Raw genomic sequence first — 21126 nt, 5'->3', positions numbered from 1 at the left:
TCAAACTTTCTAATGCATTAGAGGTTTTTTTTTGTTTTTTGTTTTTTTTTTTTTAGTTTAGCTCGTATGTGTCCTACCATATTTCTCTCAGTCTGTTGGCTAAAACTATTATAGACATAAATCCACTCTTTACTGTCAAGAAGTATCTCAGGTTTGGTGCTTGTGAATTGAGTCTTATATATTGTACTGATATTTATGAAAAATTTTTATTATAAATCCTATATTAAGGTGTCTCATTCACTCAGGTTTTTGTGTTTCTTTGTGAGATTACAAATAAGTAATATGCATATGTATATTATTTTTTCTTCATCTACAGAATCTTGTGGAAGCTGCTACTCATTTGCCTCAATGGGTATGCTAGAAGCAAGAATCCGTATATTAACCAACAATACTCAGACTCCAATCCTGAGTCCTCAGGAGGTTGTATCTTGTAGCAAGTATGCCCAAGGTAAATGCTGTATGTCAGAGCTATGTTATGAGCTATTTGACTGCATGTCAGCAACCATCACTGGCAAAAGTAGAGGGGTGCCATAACAGAAAGTACAGGGTCTATAGTTAGAGAGCCCTGGTGGGAATCGGGTCCCATCAATTATCAGTGGACAGTTTATCATGGAATCTACTGCATCCTATAGCAAGATGTCAATATATCAAGTGTGTACTGCTTCTTCCAACATCACCTACCAGTACACAAAACTGTAAAAAGCAGGTACAGACCTTATTTAAAAGCAGAAAATGAGTATGAGCAAATTTTCTTAGGAAAATCCTACAGCTTTTAAGCATTGCAGATTTAAGTTCCAATCATGGTCTCTTCCCACAATCCAGTTCCGAAAGCTGTAGTATCTGTTTTTAAGAGAATTTAACATTCTACACTTAGCCTTTCAGAACAGGCTATATAAAGGATTCAGATAGGATTTAGAAAGAAATACTATTTAAACTACTTCCACTTTCAAGTTTTCTGATGCCAGCCTAGATGTGGCCACTGAGAAGTTTCTAGGTCACCAGTCAAACTGCTGGTGAATGACTATCAGTGAGCCTTTCATGTATGTATGAAATCCTACATACCACATTGTGAAGTCTAGGCACTGGAGGGTGTAGAATATCTAAACTATCCTTACGCTCATGAAGTTTACAATTAGGCAACAGAAACAAAAGTTAAATAATTATATTGATGAGAGGTATAAGGCTATTGATATGTGTAATAGGTCCAGGGTGAGGATGGAGATGGGAGATTTGCTTAAGAAGGAGTATGTGTGTACGTCTGTGTGTGTGTGTGTGTGTGTGTGTGTGTGTGTGTGTGTCTGCCTTCTGCCAGCAGAAGTGTAATAATCATGTGTGTTTTCATCCTTAGGTTGTGATGGTGGGTTCCCATACCTCATTGCAGGAAAGTATGCCCAAGATTTTGGGGTGGTGGAGGAAAACTGCTTCCCCTACACAGCCACAGATGCTCCATGCAAACCAAAGGACAACTGCCTCCGCTACTACACTTCTGAGTACCACTACGTGGGTGGTTTCTATGGTGGCTGCAATGAAGCCCTAATGAAGCTTGAACTGGTCCAACACGGGCCCATGGCAGTTGCCTTTGAAGTCCATGATGACTTCCTGCACTACCACAGTGGAGTCTATCACCACACCGGGCTGAGAGACCCTTTCAACCCCTTTGAGCTGACAAATCATGCTGTTCTGCTTGTGGGCTATGGACGCGATCCAGAAACTGGTATAGAATATTGGATTGTGAAGAACAGCTGGGGCACTCAATGGGGTGAGAGTGGCTACTTCCGGATCCGCAGAGGAACTGATGAGTGTGCAATTGAGAGTATAGCCGTAGCTGCCACACCAATTCCTAAACTGTAGGGCAGAGCTCCCAGTCTTTCCTATGGGTCTTCGCTATTCATAGTGATTTGGTCACAGGCTTGAGACTTCTACAAGAGCAATTTCAGAAGCATACCACGAGGTTTCCATGAAGATGTTCGCCTTTGAATTTAAAACTACTCTTGTTTGTTTTTAGTATTCTCTCTACCAACCACTGAACTACTTTTTAAACGACTTAAGAAAGACTTTTGTGAGCAATGGTTAAGTTGTCAAATAATGATTTTTGCTGGTCATCTACAATGCAACCAGATGTTTCATTTAAAAAAAAAATCTATGTAAAAGTGCAGGCTTGTTTTTAAAATGACAAAATCACATGAAAACATGATAACGATAGTTAATTTTTTTCAATGATTTTTAAATAAATGTTCTTTCAGTCAGTCCTATGGAATTTCTGTGTGTTTAAGAGAATTTTTGTCACTGACTCTTAGAAGCATTTATGTCCCATGGAAGTACTTCTTGAAGGAGGAAAGACATTGAAAATATTTCATGTAGAGAACAAGCTGGGGAGCAGGGAAGACGGGTCAGCTGCAAAAGCACTTGCTGTGCGGGCGTGAGGGCCTGAGGTCAGTGCAGGATCCATGTCAGAAAAACAAGCCGGACATGCTGACACACTTGTACTCACAGCACGGGGGAGGCAGAAACAGGCAGATCCCTGGAGTTCCCTGGTCAACCAGCATAGTTAAGTGGACAAGTTCCAGGTCACTGAATGACCCATGTCAAAATGGAGTTAGTGTTCCTGAGAAGCTATAGACAAGGTTGAACTCTCACCTCTGGCTTCTGCACATGCTTGTGCTTCTGCACACACGTGAACACACACTTAAATAAAACTAAAGCAAAACAAAAACTTTTAAACTTATGACAAAGAGTATCTTTTGAGGATACCCAGTAAACCCTAAAAATCCATACAGGAAATAACGAAGGTGTTTTGATAATCCCTGCCATGTTTAAACTATTTCTTGTGGTGTGTCTTCTACATTTGGAAATGTTGGTGGGCCTTTTCTGGTCAATAATAGTAGCTTAATGACTGAAATATTAACTGTTTAGATTTGAGTAGCTCTTTGGGACCTCTGTGGATGTTCCACAATGATGTGAAATTGCTATGCTAAGTAAACAGTTGATATCTATTGAAAGTAATGTGACAGGCAAATAAGGCAATCGGAGCTCTACAACAATGTCACTAACCAGAAGCCTTTTGATGTTCAAAAAGACCACAGCACTCATAACACCTAAGTTCGTTACACAGATAAAGACTAATTTAGACAAAAGGCAAGAGGTGCCATACTGAGTCTTGCAGCTAATAAGTGATACAGTCTTGATACAGTCATGGCTCTACTCCAGAGCACCTTAGAGCACCACCAGTGTCTAATCACCTGGGATGTTAGCTGCATATGCAGCTTATCTTGGCATTCTGAGTCCTAAGACTTTTATTGTTAAACCTATTAGTTGTTTTGAGACAGGGTCTCTGTATATAGTCCTGGCTGGCATGGAACTTGCTATGTAGACTAGGCTAGCCTTAAACTCACAGTGATCTGCCTTCCTCTGCTACCCAGGTATCATTTTTTTTAAATTTCAGTTGACTAAAATGACATTTTCTCTACCCTTGAAGAAAAATAACACCAGAAACATGCACTGTAGATTCACCTTTTGTTACTTACGTTGTTGAGGTTTTTTGTTTGATTGTTGGGTTTTTGGTGTTATAGACAGGGCCTAGCTTTTAACATATAATCTTGACTGTGCATCCTGTGTCCCAGGATTGCAGATTTTCTTTACCAAGCCCAGCTGTACATGTTTAAGCTTCTTGAACTTCCTAGAGTTTGCCAAAGGTCTTTGACTTTCTCATGCTGATAAGGAAGCAGATATTCTGCCATGGACAGCTTAGACCATTGCTTTGTAGGCCTCCAACAAGACACACAGTTTTTGAAATTGTTACCGAATATAATTTTATTCTTAGATAATGCCTTGCCTTTCTCCTTTGTGAGGGCTGTGTGAAGTCTAAAGTATAATCGCTGACATTCATTAAATACTTTAAGATATTTTGGAAGGCATATTATAGATTTGAATTTAAGTGACTATGGCCACTACTTCTTACAGTCATGCTGAGTTAAGAGCAATGATTTGAAGAGATCCTAACTTTTCAGGCAACCAGAGGAAGAATCAAGAACAAGAGCTCAAGTACTTGTACAAGTATTCTGGACTCAAAGTTAAGATTAATCTATACTGGGGGCAGGGAGACCAGCTTTTCCTATAAGGCAGAAAGCATCTCCCTCCATTGTGGTTGTTGGAATTCAGCAAACACAGCTCTTAAGTGGCATACCATCTTTCCAGACTACTGAGCCATGCAGCAAAGAAGGTTCATTGTATATACTTTGTCTATAGTAGCACCAAAAATCACACCATCATAGTCTGCAGACACTAGGCTCTGGAAAAGCCAGACTGAGGTCTCTGGTAAACCTTCCCAAATACATGCCCAGAAAATCCACAGAAGATGGCCATGGGACAAAAGGAAAAAAATTGAATTGGGCCTTGTAATTCTGGCATAGCCCAGAGCCATAATGTCCAGAATCTTCCTGGTTCTGGCTGATAATTTGCTAAATCCTAGGAAGTTTCCTTACCTTGTCTATATATTAGTGTTTGCATCTATGAAATGGATAATTTTTTCTTAAAATTATTTTTTATTTAAAATTTTTTTCATTTTACATACTAACCAGAGTTCCTCCTCCCATCCCTCCTCCCATTCATGCCCCCCACCTCTCCTCCTCTGACCCATCCCCTCATCCGCTCCTCCAAAAGGGTAAGGCCTCCCATGGGGAGTCAACAAAGCCTGGTACATTCAGTTGAGGCAAGACCAAGCCCCTCCCCTCTGCATGAAGACTGAGCAAGGCATCCTACAATAGAGAATGGTCTCCAAAAAGCCAGCTCATGCACCTGATCCCACTGCCAGGGGCCCCTCAAACAAACAAGCTACACAACTATCTCTTACAGGCAGAGGGGCCATGTAGGCTCCATAGCTGTTGGTCTAGAGTTTGTGAGTTCCCACAAGCTTGGTTCAGTTGTCTCTGTAAATTTCCCCATCATGATCTTGAACCACCTTGCTCATATAATCCCTCCTTACTCCAGGAGCTCAGCCTGGTACATGGTTGTGGATCTCTGCATTTGCTTCCATCAGTTACTGGATAAACATTCTATGATGACAGTTAGGGTATTCACCAATCTGATTACCAGAGTAGGCCAGTTCAGGCGCCCTCTCCACTATTGCTAATAGTCTTAGCTGGGGTCATCCTTGTGGATTCCTGGGAATTTCTCTAGCACAAGGTTTGTCCCTAGCCCCATAATGGCCTCCTTTATCAAGATATCTCTTTCATTGCTCTCCCACTCCATCCATTTCCCTGCTCGACCATCCTTTTCTTTCATGTTCTCATCTCCTCCCTTCTATCATCCCCCCCACCTCTGCCCCCAGTTTACCCAGAAGTTCTCATCTATTTCCCCTTCCCAGGGTGATCCATGCCTCCCTTTTAGGGTCCTCCTTGTTACCTAGAGCTGTGGGTTATAGTTTGGTTTTCCTTTAGATGTAAATCTAGTATCTACTTATGAGTGAGTACATACCATGTTTGTCTTTTGAGTCTGGGTTACCTCACTCGGGATGATATTTATTATTTTACTTTTTATTCTTAATACACTTTTAATTACAATAGATTACACCATTTTCCTCCTTTCTTACCTCCAGACCCTCCCAATTTTTTCCCACTCCCTCCTCCCCATGCTTCCCATTCTCAAATTGATAACCCCATTTTCTTTGATCATTACTGTTACATATATATGCATAATATATAAATACAACTTGAGTCTGTTTTTGTTGTCTCTGTGTATATGGTTTGGGGCTAACCATGTTGTATTGTATAACCAATTTTGAGTCTCAACCCTGAGAGAGGTTAATTCTCCTTCTCTCAACAGTCATTAGTTACCTATAGTTCCTTGTCTAGAGGCAGGACCCTATGAGTGAGATAGAGATTTCCCCAATTCCTGGTTGGCATGTCTTTTCATACTGCCATTGTTCAGTCTTGTTTCTGCACACATTGCTATGGCAGAATTTCACAGCTGTCTACCTGTGTTTCCACCCAATCCTGTGCATGTTCCCCGAGAGAGATGCAGGAAAGGTGATGATTGTTACTGTGAGTTCTCTGCTTCTAGGGTCTTAAGCTAGGGCATGGAAAGGTGTCCATTTACCTTTTAAATTAGACTTGTGTGGTGGCATATGCCTTTAATCCCAACACTCCTGAGGCAAAAGTAGGCAGATTCTGTGAGTCTGAGGCCAGCCTGGTCTTCACAGTGAGTTCCAGGCCAGCTAAGGTTATATAGTGAGACCCTAACTCAAAAAATAACCCAATAAACATTAAATTGATTAAAATTAGACTTGCTACTTTGCTACTTAAATCCTTGGCCTTTCACCTAAGACTATTTCACTTAAGTAGAGGAGCTGAAGTAGACATAAATAATTCAGTTTTTCTGGATATCCAAAGTTGCTCATGGAACCCTATCTGACCTCTCACCACTGAACTCAGATTTGATTGCAAGAGAAATAGGTGCCTGCTTCAGACAGAACTCTGAAGATCAAATGCCTTCTTCAGTATACACAAAATGTCCAAGAGAATCTATAGCTTTCAGGTATGCTGTTAAGTTGCTAGTATGAGATCTTTACATTTTCTTAATGTAGGCACTTAGTCCTATAAACTTTCCTCATAATCCTGCTTTCATTGTATCCCATAAGTTTGGGTATACTGTGCAATCATTTTCATTGAATTCTAGTGTAGCTAGAGTTTTCCTGCCTGGCCCACATTCAGGACAAATCTCTGACACCAGCCAGTCCCACAGCTGCTCAGACCCAACCAAGTAAACACAGAGACTTATATTGCTTACAAACTGTATGGCCGTGGCAGGCTTCTTGTTAACTGTTCTTACATCTTAAATTAATCCATTTCTATAAATCTATACCTTGCCACGTGGTTTGTGGCTTACCGGCATCTACACCTGCTGTTTGTCATTGTGGAGGCTGGCAGTGTCTCTTCTCAGCCTTCCACTTCCTAGCTTTATTCTCCTCCTTGTTCCGCCTATACTTCCTCCTGCCTGACTACTGGCCAATCAGTGTTTTATTTACCAACCAATCAGAGCAACACATTTGCCATACAGAACATCCCACAGCATTCTAGGAAGTCTTTAATTTCCTTTTTTATTTCTGTCTTGACTTAGTTGTCATTCAGTAGAGAGTTGTTCATTTTCCATGAGTGTGTAATCTTTCCATTGTTCCTGTTGTTTTTGACAACCAACTTCAATTCATAGTGATTTGAAAAGATGCAGGCTCTATTTCAATTTTCCTGTATATAGTGAGTCTTGTTTTACCAATTTTGAAGAAAGATCTATGAGTTGCTGAGAAGAAGGTATGTTCTTTTATGTTTGGATGGAATGTTCTGTAGATATCTGTTAGGTCCATTTGGTTCCTCACATCTGTTCATTCCATTATTTCTCTGCTTAGTTTTTGTCTGGGTGACCTGTTCATTGATGAGAGTGGGGTATTGAAGTCTCCCACTATTAATGTGTGATGTTCGTGATATGTGACTTAAGAGTTAATAATATTTCTTTTACAAATGTGTGTGCCCTTGTGTTTGGGGCATAGATGCTGAGAATTGAGATGTCCTCTTGTTGGATTTTTCCTTTGATGAGTATGAAATGTCCTTTTCCATCTCTTTTGATTAATTTGGATTTGAAGTCTCCTTCATTAGATATTAGAATGACTACATCAGCTTGCTTCTTAGGTCTATTTCTTTGGAAAATCTTTTCCCAACCTTTTACATTATGGTGATGCTATCTTTGATGTTGAGATGTGTTTCTTGTAAGCAACAGAAGGATGGATTTTGTTTTCACATCCATTCTGTTTAGTCTGTGTCATTTTATCAGGGAATTGAGTCCATTGATATTGAGAGATATCAAAGACCAATGACAGTAATTCCTGATATTTTGTTGTCAGCGGTGATGGTGGTTGTGATGTGTGTGTGTGTGTGTGTGTGTGTGTGTGTGTGTGTTTACACTTCCCTTCTTTTGGCTTTGCTGGTATGAGATTATTTATTTCCTGTGTTTTTATGGGTATAATTAACCTGTTTGAGTTGAAGTTTTCTTTCTCATATCTTCTGTAGGGCTAGATTTATAGATAGATAATGTTTAAATTTGACTTTGTCATGGTTCCATCTATGGTGATTGAAAGTTTTGCTGGGTATAATAGTCTCAGCTGGCGTCTGTGGTCTCTTACAATCTGCAACAAATCTGTTCCGGCTGTCTGGTTTTTAGATTATCCATTGAAAAGTTAGGTATAATTCTAATAGGTCTGCCTTTATATGTTACTTGGCCTGTAGTGGGTAGCCATTCCAGCTTTGATCTGGAAGTTCCAACCCCCATTGAGGCTTCGGTAACTGTCACGCCTACAAGGCAGTGCCAAGGGAGGATCCTAAAGACCCGAGATCCAGATGGGCTGGCTCTCTTGGTTCCTGGACCCTGGACACTGGAGGTAGACCGAGCAGAGTTCTCCAGAGAACACTACCAAACTGCGCCACACCTTTCCCAGACCCTGTAAAGTATTCCTTCACTTGTAAGTTACCCCACAAAATAAACCTCCCTTTTAACTACGTGGAGTGGCCTTAATAATTTCACCAATATTGGCCTTTTGTACTTGCAGCTTTTTGTAGTCTTTCTTTGTTTTGTATGTTTAGTGATTTGATTATTATGTGGTACTTGGACTTTCTTTTCTGTTATGATCTATTTGGTGTTCTGTATGCCTCCTGTATCTTTATCTTTAGGTTTTTTTTCTTTGGGTCATAAAAATTTTCTATGATTTTATTGAAAATGTTTTCTGCACTTTTGAGCTGGGATTCTTCTCCTTCTTCTATTCCTGTTATCCTTAAGTTTGGTCTTTTCATAGTGTCCCAGATTTCCTGCACGTTTTGTGTCAGGAACCTTTTAGATTTAACATTTTCTTTGGCTGGTGTATCTATTTCTTCCATCGTATCTTCAATGCCTAAGATTCTCTCTTCCATCACTCCTATTCTGTTGGTGATACTTGTGTCTGTGGTACCTGTTCACTTACCTAAATTTTTCTATTCCCAGAATTCCCTCAGTTTGTGTTTTCTTTATTGCTTCTATTTCCATTTTTTTCCTTTAACTATCTTTTTGTTTTGTTCTTGGTTTTGTTGGCTTTCTTTAAGGGATTTATTCATTTCCTCCCCTTTTTTTTCTTGTCTTGTCCTAGATTTCTTTAAGAGATTTATTCATTTCCTCTTTAAGGACCTCTATCATCTTCATAAATTGGTTTTAAGGTCTTTTGCTCATTCTTCAGTTGTGTTGAAATATTCAGGGCTTTCTGTAGTAGGGTATCTGGGCTCTGCTGGTGACGTATTACCTTGGCTGTTGTTGATTGTGTTCTTATGCTGGCATCTAGGCATCTGGGGTTGTGGTGATTAAATGTCTAGGTGCTGATTTCTGGGTTTGTCTTTGTTGGATGTGTATGTTGTTCCATGGTTTCAGTTTCCTCTCTGGTTTTCTTGCTTATGTGGCCTGTGGTTGAGCAGATACCAGCTGAGTTGAGGGCAGGAGTTCTGGCAGGCTGCTTGGCTTTTGATCAAGCAGGAAGTCTCTGCCCAAGTTAGAGGCTAGAGTTCTGGTAGCTGGTATGGCCTCTGGTACAACAGGGAGTGTCCTTCCAAGTTTGGGGCTGGGATATGGTGATTAAGGGGAAACGGGGAACTGGGGATAAGGTGGGTGGTCTACCTGGTCTTCTAGCAGATGTGGCCTGTGGATAGGCAGGGGGTGTCTGCCTGAAGGTGTGGAAAGAGTGTGGGGGCATCAGTGGGTGGCATGCTTGCCCGTTATGGCAGGCAGGGCCTGTGGTTGAAGGTGCATGCTGGAGAGGGAATCCAGAGAATGGAGAAGCTCCACAGGTTGCATGAGGCAACAGAAGTGTGTGTGTGTGTGTATGGGGGGGCTCCATGAGTGGTGTGCCTACCTGTTCTTCTGGGAGGCAGTGCCTGTGCTTGTGGGGTTGTTTGCTGGAGGGAACCTAGAGTTTATTGGGTTTTAAAATTGTATTTAAGAATCCCCAAAGAAACAATGAAGGGAAACTCACATAAAAACCTTCAAAAACTGTTGACTTGGGGAGATGCTTTTGATTTGAGTTGGTCTGAGTTAGTTTTTGTGGCATTTTTTGAGGTTTTTACATTTTCTACCCATTGCATCTGCTGCTGCCCATGGGGACAGAGTGGGTGTGGAGGTGAAGGAGATTTGGAAACTGGTGACAGTGTTGCAGAGCAAGGCTAAAGCAGAGCAAGTAAGGTTAATCTAAGATTTTCATCATTTCCGTCCTTAGGTTCCAAACAGCATGAAGTGGGCTCTAAGAAGCTCAAAGATGACTGTGCTGCCATGTTTTCTAGCTCACCTTCCTCTTTAAGAATGGGTTTATGGGAGATGAATAACAGGCCTGAGGAAGTCTTTGATAGTAAAGACATCTAGGCCTCAGTATATTCAGAACTTTATCATGGTTTTTGTAATCCTTGCTCTGTAAACTTATTTCTAAAATCCTTTCCAGCTCTCACAATTCACATTTTGTTTGAGGCAAAGTGCTTCAAGTATATTCAACCCATGGATGATTGTTGGGAGGCTTTAATTGAATGGTTTTCCTTCAAATATACTGGTATGAATGTTTATATCTTTTAACCCTATAAAGATGAAACTTCCTGAGCAACATTGCAGGCTTTATGGACAGGGAAATGTCACAGGGTGTAAATTGCTTGCTGAACAGGCTGAGAACCAGAGTTGGATAAAATCCTGATGTGGTGGCATTCATCTACAACCTCAGCATTCCTGGAAAGATGTGGGAGGCAGAGACAGGAGAATTAGCTGGAAGATCTCTATGCTGGCTATTCTAGAGTACTACCCAACAGAGTAGCAGAGGAGACAAGAGAGATCCTGCCCCAGTAAGATGAGAATCAATGTCTGACTTCCACACATTTGCCATGGCACAAGCATGCCTGCACACATATAGTTAGATGATAGACAGATGGCAGATCGATGATAGATAGAAAGAGAGATAGACAGACAGATGACAGATAGATGATAGATAGACAGACAGATAAATGATAATGTAAAAACTAAAACTGAAGATATATCGATGTCTTTCAATATATACATTTCAAGTGCATATGACCTTGAAATTGAGGGTTGGTGACTGAGCAGCCACTGAACCTAATGAAATATTAGCTGTAACAGAATGACCTCATTGAATAATAATTCTGATTCAAAATACATGTTTGCCTGAAATTTTCTGGACTATACTATGATTGAACCTCAGCCAACCTTCTGGTCAGTCAAGCCATACTTTTTGGTTGGTGACAGCATCAAACCACAGAAGATATACTAGTCCTTGGACAGAAAATGCAACATATGGTTTGGTCTGTATCTTTTATTTTTTTTTCCTTCAAGAACATATTTATCAAAATCCCTTCTCCTCAGTGACATTTAAAAGTAAGTAGAAGAACTAACTTAACCTCTCCCTCTCCAACTCTGAGTCTGTCATGCGCACACACACACACACACACTTCTTAGATTTTTGAACTTTATGTCTTAAAAGAAAATTTGTTTGTAGAAATTCTATTCCATAGGTGCGTGGGGGGGTGGTGTTAAACATTTCAAACTCCATAAATTGAGAAAAAATAGCAGACCTATCCCTTCCTCTAATGCAAAAGTTCTAAATCGATTGAAATTCTGGCAATCAATGGAAAAGAAATAAGTTGGAGAAATAGCCTTCCCAGAGGTAATGAAGGAAAAGCCATGAAGTTCAAGCTGAACATTAAAAGTAATCATGCAGAATTTCTTTTCTGAAATGTATTTTCTGAACCTTCAAATACATTAAACAGTCTTGTTGTAGCTTAAGATGAAGGATAAAAATGAATATTTTAGTATCAGATTTTTATACCCCTATTCTGTTTGGCAGGGGGTGGGACCCAGAGAGTTAAAATAAAAGCTGTGATTTTCCTTGAAATTGATCCCTGAGCCATCCTGAGAAACTGATGCTGTTCCCAAGAGAATGCAGACACAATCCTAGTTCTTCAGTCTGAGATCCATTTGGAGAAAAAGGACAAATCAACAGGAAGAAAGTGAGCAAGGACAGCATCAGCATCGTGCCCTGGAAATGTCATGATCGCGGGAATCAGATCATCCTGATTCTGAGGGTTGGCTCCTCTGATGTTTCTTAGTTGGGCTTTGTTCAGTCATTGAAGAAAAAGATCTTGTTGTCAGTGTCTTCACCTATTAAAGGAAACACTAAAATCTATTTTAAAGGCTTGATTAAGGGTTTGAAAATGAGTGGTGATGGATATGTGTATGTACTTGGTATATGTGTATGGTATTGGTATTGATATGTACATGTATGTTAGAATAAGTGAATCTAAGAGAAGGATAGAAAGATATGATTAAACTAAGAAAGTTTCCACAGACTCACATCACACCTAGAGGTCACTCTTCCTCAGTGCTTCCCAGCTAGAGATAGTCTTATCCCTTGGGACCATTTGATAATGTATGTAGACATTGGAGGCTGTCACAGTTGGGAGAGAGGAGCATGCTATGGCACACTCAGTTTTCAGAGGCCAGGTAGATAGGAGAGCATGGGACAAGGAGAGGACATTCTTCCACATAGAGAATTATGTAAACAAAATGCCAACAGTGCAGTGTTGAAACGTTAAGTCAGCAACCTGGTGACTTCCTTTCATGCTTTCCCAGCAGCAAATAATTGTTGTGGACTTTGGAAGCGGTGGTTAAAATTATATCAGAAACAGAGGCTGGAGATGGTTCAGTAGTTAAGAGCACTGGCTGTTCTTCCAGAGGACCTGGATTCCAGTCTCTGGGCCCACAAGGTGGCTTACAACTCCTGTGACTCCATTTTCAGGGGATCTGTCTCCTCTTCTGGCCTCTGTGGGTATCAGAAATGCATGTAGTTCACAGACATACATGCAGGAAAAACACCCACATAATATAAAATAATAAAACAAAATTTAAAATGAAAAAGGAAATAAAGCTATAGTAGAAACTTTCAATAAGAATAAAGAACTGAAGCTAAGTTTGAAGCTCAAAAGGAATAGTGAGATTTGAACAAGGAAAAGGAGTGGGTGAATGCAGAAGCAAGAAGTAACAGGCATGTTCTTTCAGATTCAAGGTGGTAGACTGAGCTCTTGTTCTATAGGAGTCTCCAGCCAACATGAATGAACTGACATTTTAAAAGTTTGTACAAGTTATTAAATACACAGCTATAATGTATAAGAATGAGAATCATTACTAGGCCAGAAATGGCAATAAATCCTGTGTGTGTGTGTGTGTGTGTGTGTGTGTGTGTGTGTGTGTGTGTGTAGCAAGTAGGTATAAGGAAAATTGGAGGCCCTTGTGTGAAGGAAAAATTCTTCTATAGGAGATAAATACACCATTCATCTCATAATATTTGATTGACATAAGGATTAGAAGGACAATTAGGTCTGGGAAGATAGTTCAGTGAATAAAGTGTTTGCCTCACACGCATGAGGATCTGAGATCAATCTTCAGCACCTGTGTAAAAATTCAGGCATGGTGGAAATTGCTTCTTATCCCAGAGCTGTGGAGACAGAGATAGTCACACTTGTGGGGCTCACTGACCAGCCAGCATAGCCTAATTAGGAAGCTTTATGTCCCAGTGAGAGACTTTGTTGCAAAAAAACAAAATGGATAGCTCCTTGGGAATAACACTGAAGTTGACTTCTTGCCTCTACATACACATGAAAATACACACACACACACACACACACACACACACACACACACACACACACGCGCGCGCGCGCGCGCGCGCTCACACAGAAACAAAAGCAGAAAATGTGTGCATGCAAACAGAAGCAGCAGCAGCAGAAAAACTACAATATTTTTTTACTTAAAGGAACATTTGATTAAGAATACTGGCTGCTCTATCTCTTGCTCATAGAATCTCTCTTCTCTCTCATAAGATGGGACTCCTGGAGCTCTGCCTGGGACTCAGCCGTGGATTTCCGCATCTGCTTCCTTCAGTCACTGGATGAGAGGGTTTTATGATGACAGTTAGGGTATTCAGCCATCTGATCACCAGAGTAGGCCAGCTCAGGTACCCTCTTGACTATTGCCAGTAGTCTATGGTGGAGTCATCCTTGTGGATTCCTGGGAACCTCCCTAACACTCTGCTTCTCCCTATTCCCATGGTGTCTTCATTTATCATGGTATCTCTTTCCTTGCTCTCCCACTCTGTTCCCGTTCCAGCTCAAACCTCCCACTCCTCTAAGCTTTCATCCCCCATTCCTTGCCTTCCATTAACCCCCTTCACTCCCAGTTTGCTCATGTAGATCTCATGCATTTCTTCATCATTGGGTGATTCATGCACCCTTCCTACAGTCCTCCTTACTAGCTAGCCTCCCTGGAGCTGTGGGTTGCAGTCTGGGATTCTATGAGCAAGAGATATTGAGACCATGATTGGAAAAGTACAGAGACAACTAGCCAAACTAATGGAAACACATGAACTGTGGACCAATAGCTGAAGAGTCCCCATGGTATTGGACTAGACCCTCTGGATAAGTGAGACAATTGTTTAGCTTGAACTGTTTATGCTGTGGGATGTTCTGTATGTCACATGTGTTGCTGATTAGTCAATAAATAAAACACTGATTGGCCATTGGCTAGGCAGGAAGTATGGGCGGGACAAGGAGGAGAATAAAGCTGGGAAGTGGAAGGCTGAGAGAGAGACACTGCCAGCTGCCACGATGACAAACAGCATGTGAAGATGCCGGTAAGCCACGAGCCATGTGGCAAGGTATAGATTTATGGAAATGGATTAATTGAAGCTGTAAGAACAGTTAGCAAGAAGCCTGCCACAGCCATACAGTTTGCAACCAATATAAGTCTCTGTGTTTACTTGGTCGGGTCTGAGCGGCTGTGGGACTGACAGGTGAGAGAGATTTGTCCTGACTGTGGGCCAGGCAGAAAAACTCTAGCTACATGTTTAGGAAGCCGCCAGGCAGTGAGATCAGGACCTGTCCCTCATGTATGAGCTGGCTTTTTGGAGCCTAGTGCCTATGGTGAGACACTTTGTGCAGCTTTGGTGCAGGGAGGAGGGGCTTTGAAGTGCCTCAACTGAATGTACCAGGCTTTGCTGACTCCCCATGGGAGGTCTTGCCTTGGAGGAGGTCGGAATAGGGGGTGGGTTGGGGGGGAATGCTGGGGCCAGGAGGTGGGAGGACAGGGGAATTGTGGTTGGTATGTAAATTGAATAGAAAATATCTTAATTAAAAAAAACATTTAAAAAAAGAATATTGGCTGCTCTTGAAGGATGCAAGGTTCAATTTCTGGTACCCACACAGTGGCTCAAAATCAGTACAACTATAATTACAGGGTACCCAACACCATCTTCAGGCTTCTGTGGTTACCAAGTATGCATGTGGTGCACAATCATACCTACAGGCAAAACAACCACACACACACACAAACTAAAAAATTAAAGATAAGGAACACTTTTTAGACTATAGGAAACTATAGGTCATCCCCCTAGAGAAATGGATATATTTTTCTACATTTTGAACCCAACATCAGGAGACTCCTGGAAACATGAGCCTAAGTGCCATGAACTTCTGTAAAAACAGATAACTTTTCTCTACCCGGTAGCCAACCCAAGGCTCAGGATTTTCATTGTTACAGGCAGAAAGGAACCATTGGTGTGGTGTGAGTTAGCCAGTGACACACAGGAAGCTGTAGTTGGAGGACTCATCTTTAAATGAAAATTTCACTGGACATCACCTGTGTGCAGACTGAGCTTCCCATTGATTTCTTAGGTCTTAGGAGATCTCTCAGTCTCCAGCCTTTCTTATTTTCTCTGAGATAAGGGTACACTTCTGCTAGATTCAAAGCTAACCAATAAAGCCGCACCAGGTTCATCATGCCAATAGGACCAGTTGGGAAGCCATTCTCATCCTCCCCCACTTTGGACTTAGTCATTTTGTTCTATACTTGGACTACTCATCACGTTTACTGTTGTTAACCACAGGAGCCACGCTGCTGCCTTTCTGAAGCCTCCCCCTGAAGGGTGCTATGGCTTACACTGACAGCCTTGCAGCAGCTTCATCCAGGGAATACTTGCAAATGATAAATTATATTTGATTTTTTGAAGCAACTAGTTCTGTCTTTATAGCCAGTATTGACAGCTACCTTCACAGAAGTCTCACTTGAACCAGTCATGTAAATAAGTCCCACCTACATATGTCATTCCACATGAAGTTCTTCTATAGATAAGAAGACCAGTTCAGTAACTGTCTTAAATGAGTGAGCTCATACATTTGCATGGGATTTGAATTCAGCCCAAGGCTGAAAAGCAAACCTGTTAACTACTCTAATTTATTTTTTTAATATTTTTATTTATTCTTTGGGAATTTCACATCATGCACTCCATCACACTCATTTCCCAGTCCTTTCATGTCCATTCGCACTCTTGTGACCTCCCCCGGCCAAACAATTAAAATTTAAAAAATTTAAAAAGTCTGATTTCTGTTATTAATATACTTACTGAAGCATGGGGAAACTCTCAGTGGCCAGCCCCTTAAATAGAACTGAATTGCTCCCCTCTCACACTTCTGCCAGAAGCCATCAACTATGGGGCCTAACTTCAGCATCGTTACCACACTTTTTAAGAGTTCTCTTTAATGTTTTTCTGTTTAGGCCGCTACTTTTTTGGGGGGTGGGCAGTGGGGTGGGGGTAGGGGCTGTGACAGAAGCATTCCATGTATGTAACTACAATCGTTGATTCCTTGCTCTTTACAGTCAGTGGGAGCATGAATCATGGGTTTCCACATGGTTTCTTTTATACTTCTATAAGCCATGAGGGGTAAAAGGATACCTTTAGCACCGAGCGGTGGTGGTTGGTGCACGCCTTTAATACCAGCACTCGGGAGGCAGAGGCAGGCGGATCTCTGTGAGTTCAAGGCCAGCCTGGTCTACAAAGTGAGTTCCAGGACGGGAGCAAAGCTACACAGAAAAACCCTGTCTCGAAAAACCAAAAAAAAAAAAAAAAAAAGAAAGAAAAAAAAGAAAGAAAGAAAGAAAAAAGAGATACCTTTAGCATCATAAACCAGGATTAATTTTTTAAAAGCTAATGGAAAGATTGGCTTTTAAAAATTAAATCATCCAGTCTCAGATATCCTATCTGAGGAAAAAGTTTTGAGACTGCATGTTTTGTAAATCTTAGATTATGGTAAGCCCCTTATGTGATTTCATCTCTAAGTGGAAACTGGGAAGGAAGGAAGTGCACCAGAAGGAACAAAAGAGAGGTAGGCTTACTTTGTAACCATTCATGTCTTTGGTAACAGATGCAGTCCCATCCAGGTATTTCTGCATGAGAGCTCTGCTATGATTCAAAATCCACCGGCTTAGCACCACCTCCCAAGGCCAAGCATCAACATGAATTTTTGGGAAACACAAACCAGATCTAACCCATAGCAGATGGTCAAAGGGGATCTAGTGAAAAAGTGATGTATAGCTTTTGAACAAACATGGAACGTTTCAGCAGACCACTACAAAGCAGAAAAATCATTTCCTTTCAACAAGCATTTACCAGAAACGTGAGGATGTTTTTGGCAGATCTGATGTTTGAGCAGATGTGCACCAACTGCTGTGAACTTGAACGGAAGATATTTTCTTGCTGTGTACTCAGACCTCCTAGGGGGTTATATGACTCACCATGCAATAACAGGGGAAGTATTGAGGTCAATGCTTCTTCTGATACCGTTAATATGCACACAAAATATGAGAGATGATGGAGAGTTTCTCTGTTGTGTTTCACACTCCTCAGGGTCTTGGTAGGAAGACAACAGCCAAGAGCAGTCTCCAAAAAACACAGGGTACATAAGACTTAAAGTCAGTCTGGGTAAGTCACAATTGACCTTCTGTTCATTTGAAGCACTCACCTGCTGTCTGGGGTAATAAAATAATAACACAAAGGAGCCCTAGGAAAATTTTGCATGCATTCGTATTTAAGTCTCTTCAGAGCTCTTTAGCACAGAGTGCTGGCTTTGAAAGGCGTCCGTGAAGCTTCTCCCATGGGAAGCTTCTCTGGTTTTGTTTGGAGAAAGTTTGTACAATTAACCCAGTCATATTTACAGTTACAAAAATGTTGAAACAACCTAGACTCCCAACAAGTACAAAATGAGTTGTTTATAGTATATAAATTTGACAATATGTAATACTAAAAATAATTATGCTGCCAATATAATGACATTAAGAACTGTTTACATTATATATGGGGAGAAATGATACTGAGTTTCGTGATGTAAGATGCAAATGGACTTGTAAATGCCTTCAAAAGGGCAGGAGGATTATGAATGACTAGGTTATTTTTTTTTCTTTTTGGTTTTATGTTTTAAATGACTGCATTATAAATAACAGAAAAAGTAATCTAAATTTGCATGGCCAAAGGCCTTTGTCACATTAGTGTGCAAGTTTTTCTTCCTACACAGAGTCACTCCCTTCTACAAATATCACCTTAGTCTTTGCTTCTGTCAAGGACTATCCCTCTTCAAGGAAGATTCTTTGCTTTCTCACTTTGATTTGACTCCTCAGACTACTGAAATCTGCCTGCCTCCAGGTCATTGCTTTGAAACTGTTCACATTAAAGTAGGCAAAATCCACCTTGTTGCTAGAAACAGTTTTTGAGTTTTATCTCAGTATTTGATATTCCCCAGCCTTGCAGCCAATCCTCTCTTTAATCCCAGGTTCCTGGTCTTCCTCTACCTATTCCTCAAACTTGCTCTTCCTTTATTTTCCACACCATTTTCACTTTCTATCTCCTCATACTGTCCCTCGGGGAGACCACACATACCATTTATGTGCTGGTGAGTCCCAAATACAGCCTCCACCTCTAAAGCATTTGTAATAATTATCTATTGTGGCATAATACATTTCTCACAATTTCTAGTGTTTTAAATCAGCATCTATTTGTTGTCTTGCAATTTCTGTGGGTTAGGAATTTTGGTATAGCTGTCGGGGGATTCTTGGCTTTCTGCCTATCACAAAGCTGCAGCTAAAGTGTGAAATCCTGCTCTGCAGTCTCATTGAAGACTCAGCTGTGAAAGCCTCTCTCAGATTGAAGAACCAATCCAGTCCTTTGTAGGTAGTTGAACTGAACAAGTACCTTGCTGATATGTTAGCTTTCTGTTGCTGGGACAAAATAACAAGAGGAAGTCATCTCAAACAAGGACAGATTTATTCTGGCCTCTGGTTTCAGTTCATAGTCATTTGGCTCTGTTGTTTCTGGGCCCTGGTGAGGTAGAACTATTATGCCAGGGAGCATGTGGTGAGTAAGGCTGCTTACCTAATAACGGTGACTTGGAAGCAGTGATGGAGACAGCACGAAGATACAGTTGTCAAGTGCATGCTACCAAGAACCCTCTTCATTTCCTTCAACTGGGTCTCACTGCCTAAGTTTCTGTCACTGCCTAGGATTCCATCAAATTATGAAGGCAGCAATAGATTAATTTTCTGAAAAGGTCAGAGCAGTCAAGAGTGAATCAGTTTTCTAAAGTCCCACCTCTGAAAATAGTTGCACTAACAGTTAAGGCTTCGGCAAATAAGCATCTAGGAACTTTTCATTAATTGGTTAATTGATAAATTGATGATTGATTTTTGAGACACACTCCCGTTACGTAGCCCAGGCTCACCTTCTGAGTATATTACAGGCATGCACCACCACAGCTGGTTTAGGAGACATTTTTGGTGAAAACCATAGCACTAGTTGGGGCAGGAGACCACCTGCCAGGCCTTGCTGTGTGGGCCTCTCCACCCAAATGAAGTCAGCAACATTTGACCTGTATGAGCTGTGAGAAACACAGAGAGCACCTACATAACAAGGTATGTTTCCTAATCTCATGCGACCAGATTATAGAAGAGACAGCTCAACATTTTCTTATTCTCTTGCTCAGAAGCAAATTACTCAGGCAGATTTCCAGGAAGGGAGGAATAGTGGGTTATTCCAGAGAAGGCTGCCTTCTACAGCTATAAATCAGATATCATAGTTTTCACCTCATCAGAGAGATATAAGTCCCATTAGCAGGAGCTGAAGACAGGGCTTACTGGTTAAGAACACTGGTCACTCTTCCAGAGGACCCAGGTTCAATGCCCAGCATTCATATGGCAGCAAACAAACCATCTATAATTCCAGTTCCAGGGAAACTGACTCTTTCTTCTGGCCTCCTCAGGTACCAGACACATACGTGGTGCACAGACATGCATGCAGGCAAAATACCCATATACATAAAAGAAATATTAAAAAAATAAAAAATTTAAAATGTGCCATTAGCAAATGTAAACTATGAAAATATGAGCATATCTATCTCCCATCTCCCATAAAAGTTTCTTTCCATCTCTCTAGTGTAATGGCACCATCATGCAACAGTTTTTGTAATCGGAAACATAGATACAAAATAAAAGTGGGGAGGGGACCTGAGGATAGAGCAATGAATTTCAACTTGTGGTTCATGACCCCTTTGGCAAACCTCTGTTTCAGAAACTATTATATTATGATTCAAAAAAAGTAACAAAGTCACAGTTACATAGTAGCAGCAAAAATAATTTTATGGTTGGGGTCACCACACTGTGAGAAACTGGAATGAAGAGTCCAACCATTCAGGTAGGTTGAGAACCACTGTGATAGAGGAAGGGGACTAAAGCGAGTGAGGAAGAGAGTGCAGTGAAGGAAACAAAAGAGGAACATCACATGAATTCATATAGAACTCAATACACACACACACACACACACACACACACACACACACACACACGAGGACATGAAAGATGAGGGTGGGCAATTTGGAAAAAAGAGAGGGACCAATAGGAGAAGGAAAAGGAGACAAGAGAAGATCATGGGGAGTGAATATGGACAAAGTATGATGATGAGTTTGAGAATGGTCTCATAGTGTAACATTAATTTCATAGGCTAACTTTGAAAAGTTTCAAGAAACAGATGCGTTCTTTTCTTACAGATGTATTCTTTTCTTTTTACATCCAGTTAATCATGTCCTCTTGATACTTAAAACTTTCTAATATCTGTTAGAGTTTTCTCTCCACATCTCCATCTTTAGCTATCCAGTCTGTAAACTGTGTTCCTGCTGTGGACTCCAGCATACCTCCTACTTGGGA

The 21126-nt window shown here is 40.9% G+C and overlaps 1 protein-coding gene across 1 annotated transcript in view; it reads left to right on the top strand.

Moving 5' to 3' along the window:
* Ctsc (cathepsin C) overlaps positions 1-2257 on the top strand; it is a 33913-nt gene extending 31656 nt beyond the window's left edge. Inside the window, exons 6-7 of the mRNA XM_059271790.1 lie at positions 317-448; positions 1349-2257. Coding sequence (XP_059127773.1) covers positions 317-448; positions 1349-1851 — 635 coding nt within the window. The 3' untranslated portion in view covers positions 1852-2257. The remainder of the gene's footprint in view (positions 1-316; positions 449-1348) is intronic.
* Positions 2258-21126: the final 18869 nt, after the last annotated feature.

This window comes from Peromyscus eremicus, chromosome 1, assembly GCF_949786415.1.
Source record: "Peromyscus eremicus chromosome 1, PerEre_H2_v1, whole genome shotgun sequence".
Taxonomy (NCBI): Eukaryota; Metazoa; Chordata; class Mammalia; order Rodentia; family Cricetidae; genus Peromyscus; species Peromyscus eremicus.
The sequence above is the reverse complement of the archived record's forward strand: the minus strand, read 5'-3'. Positions and strand labels throughout refer to the sequence as shown.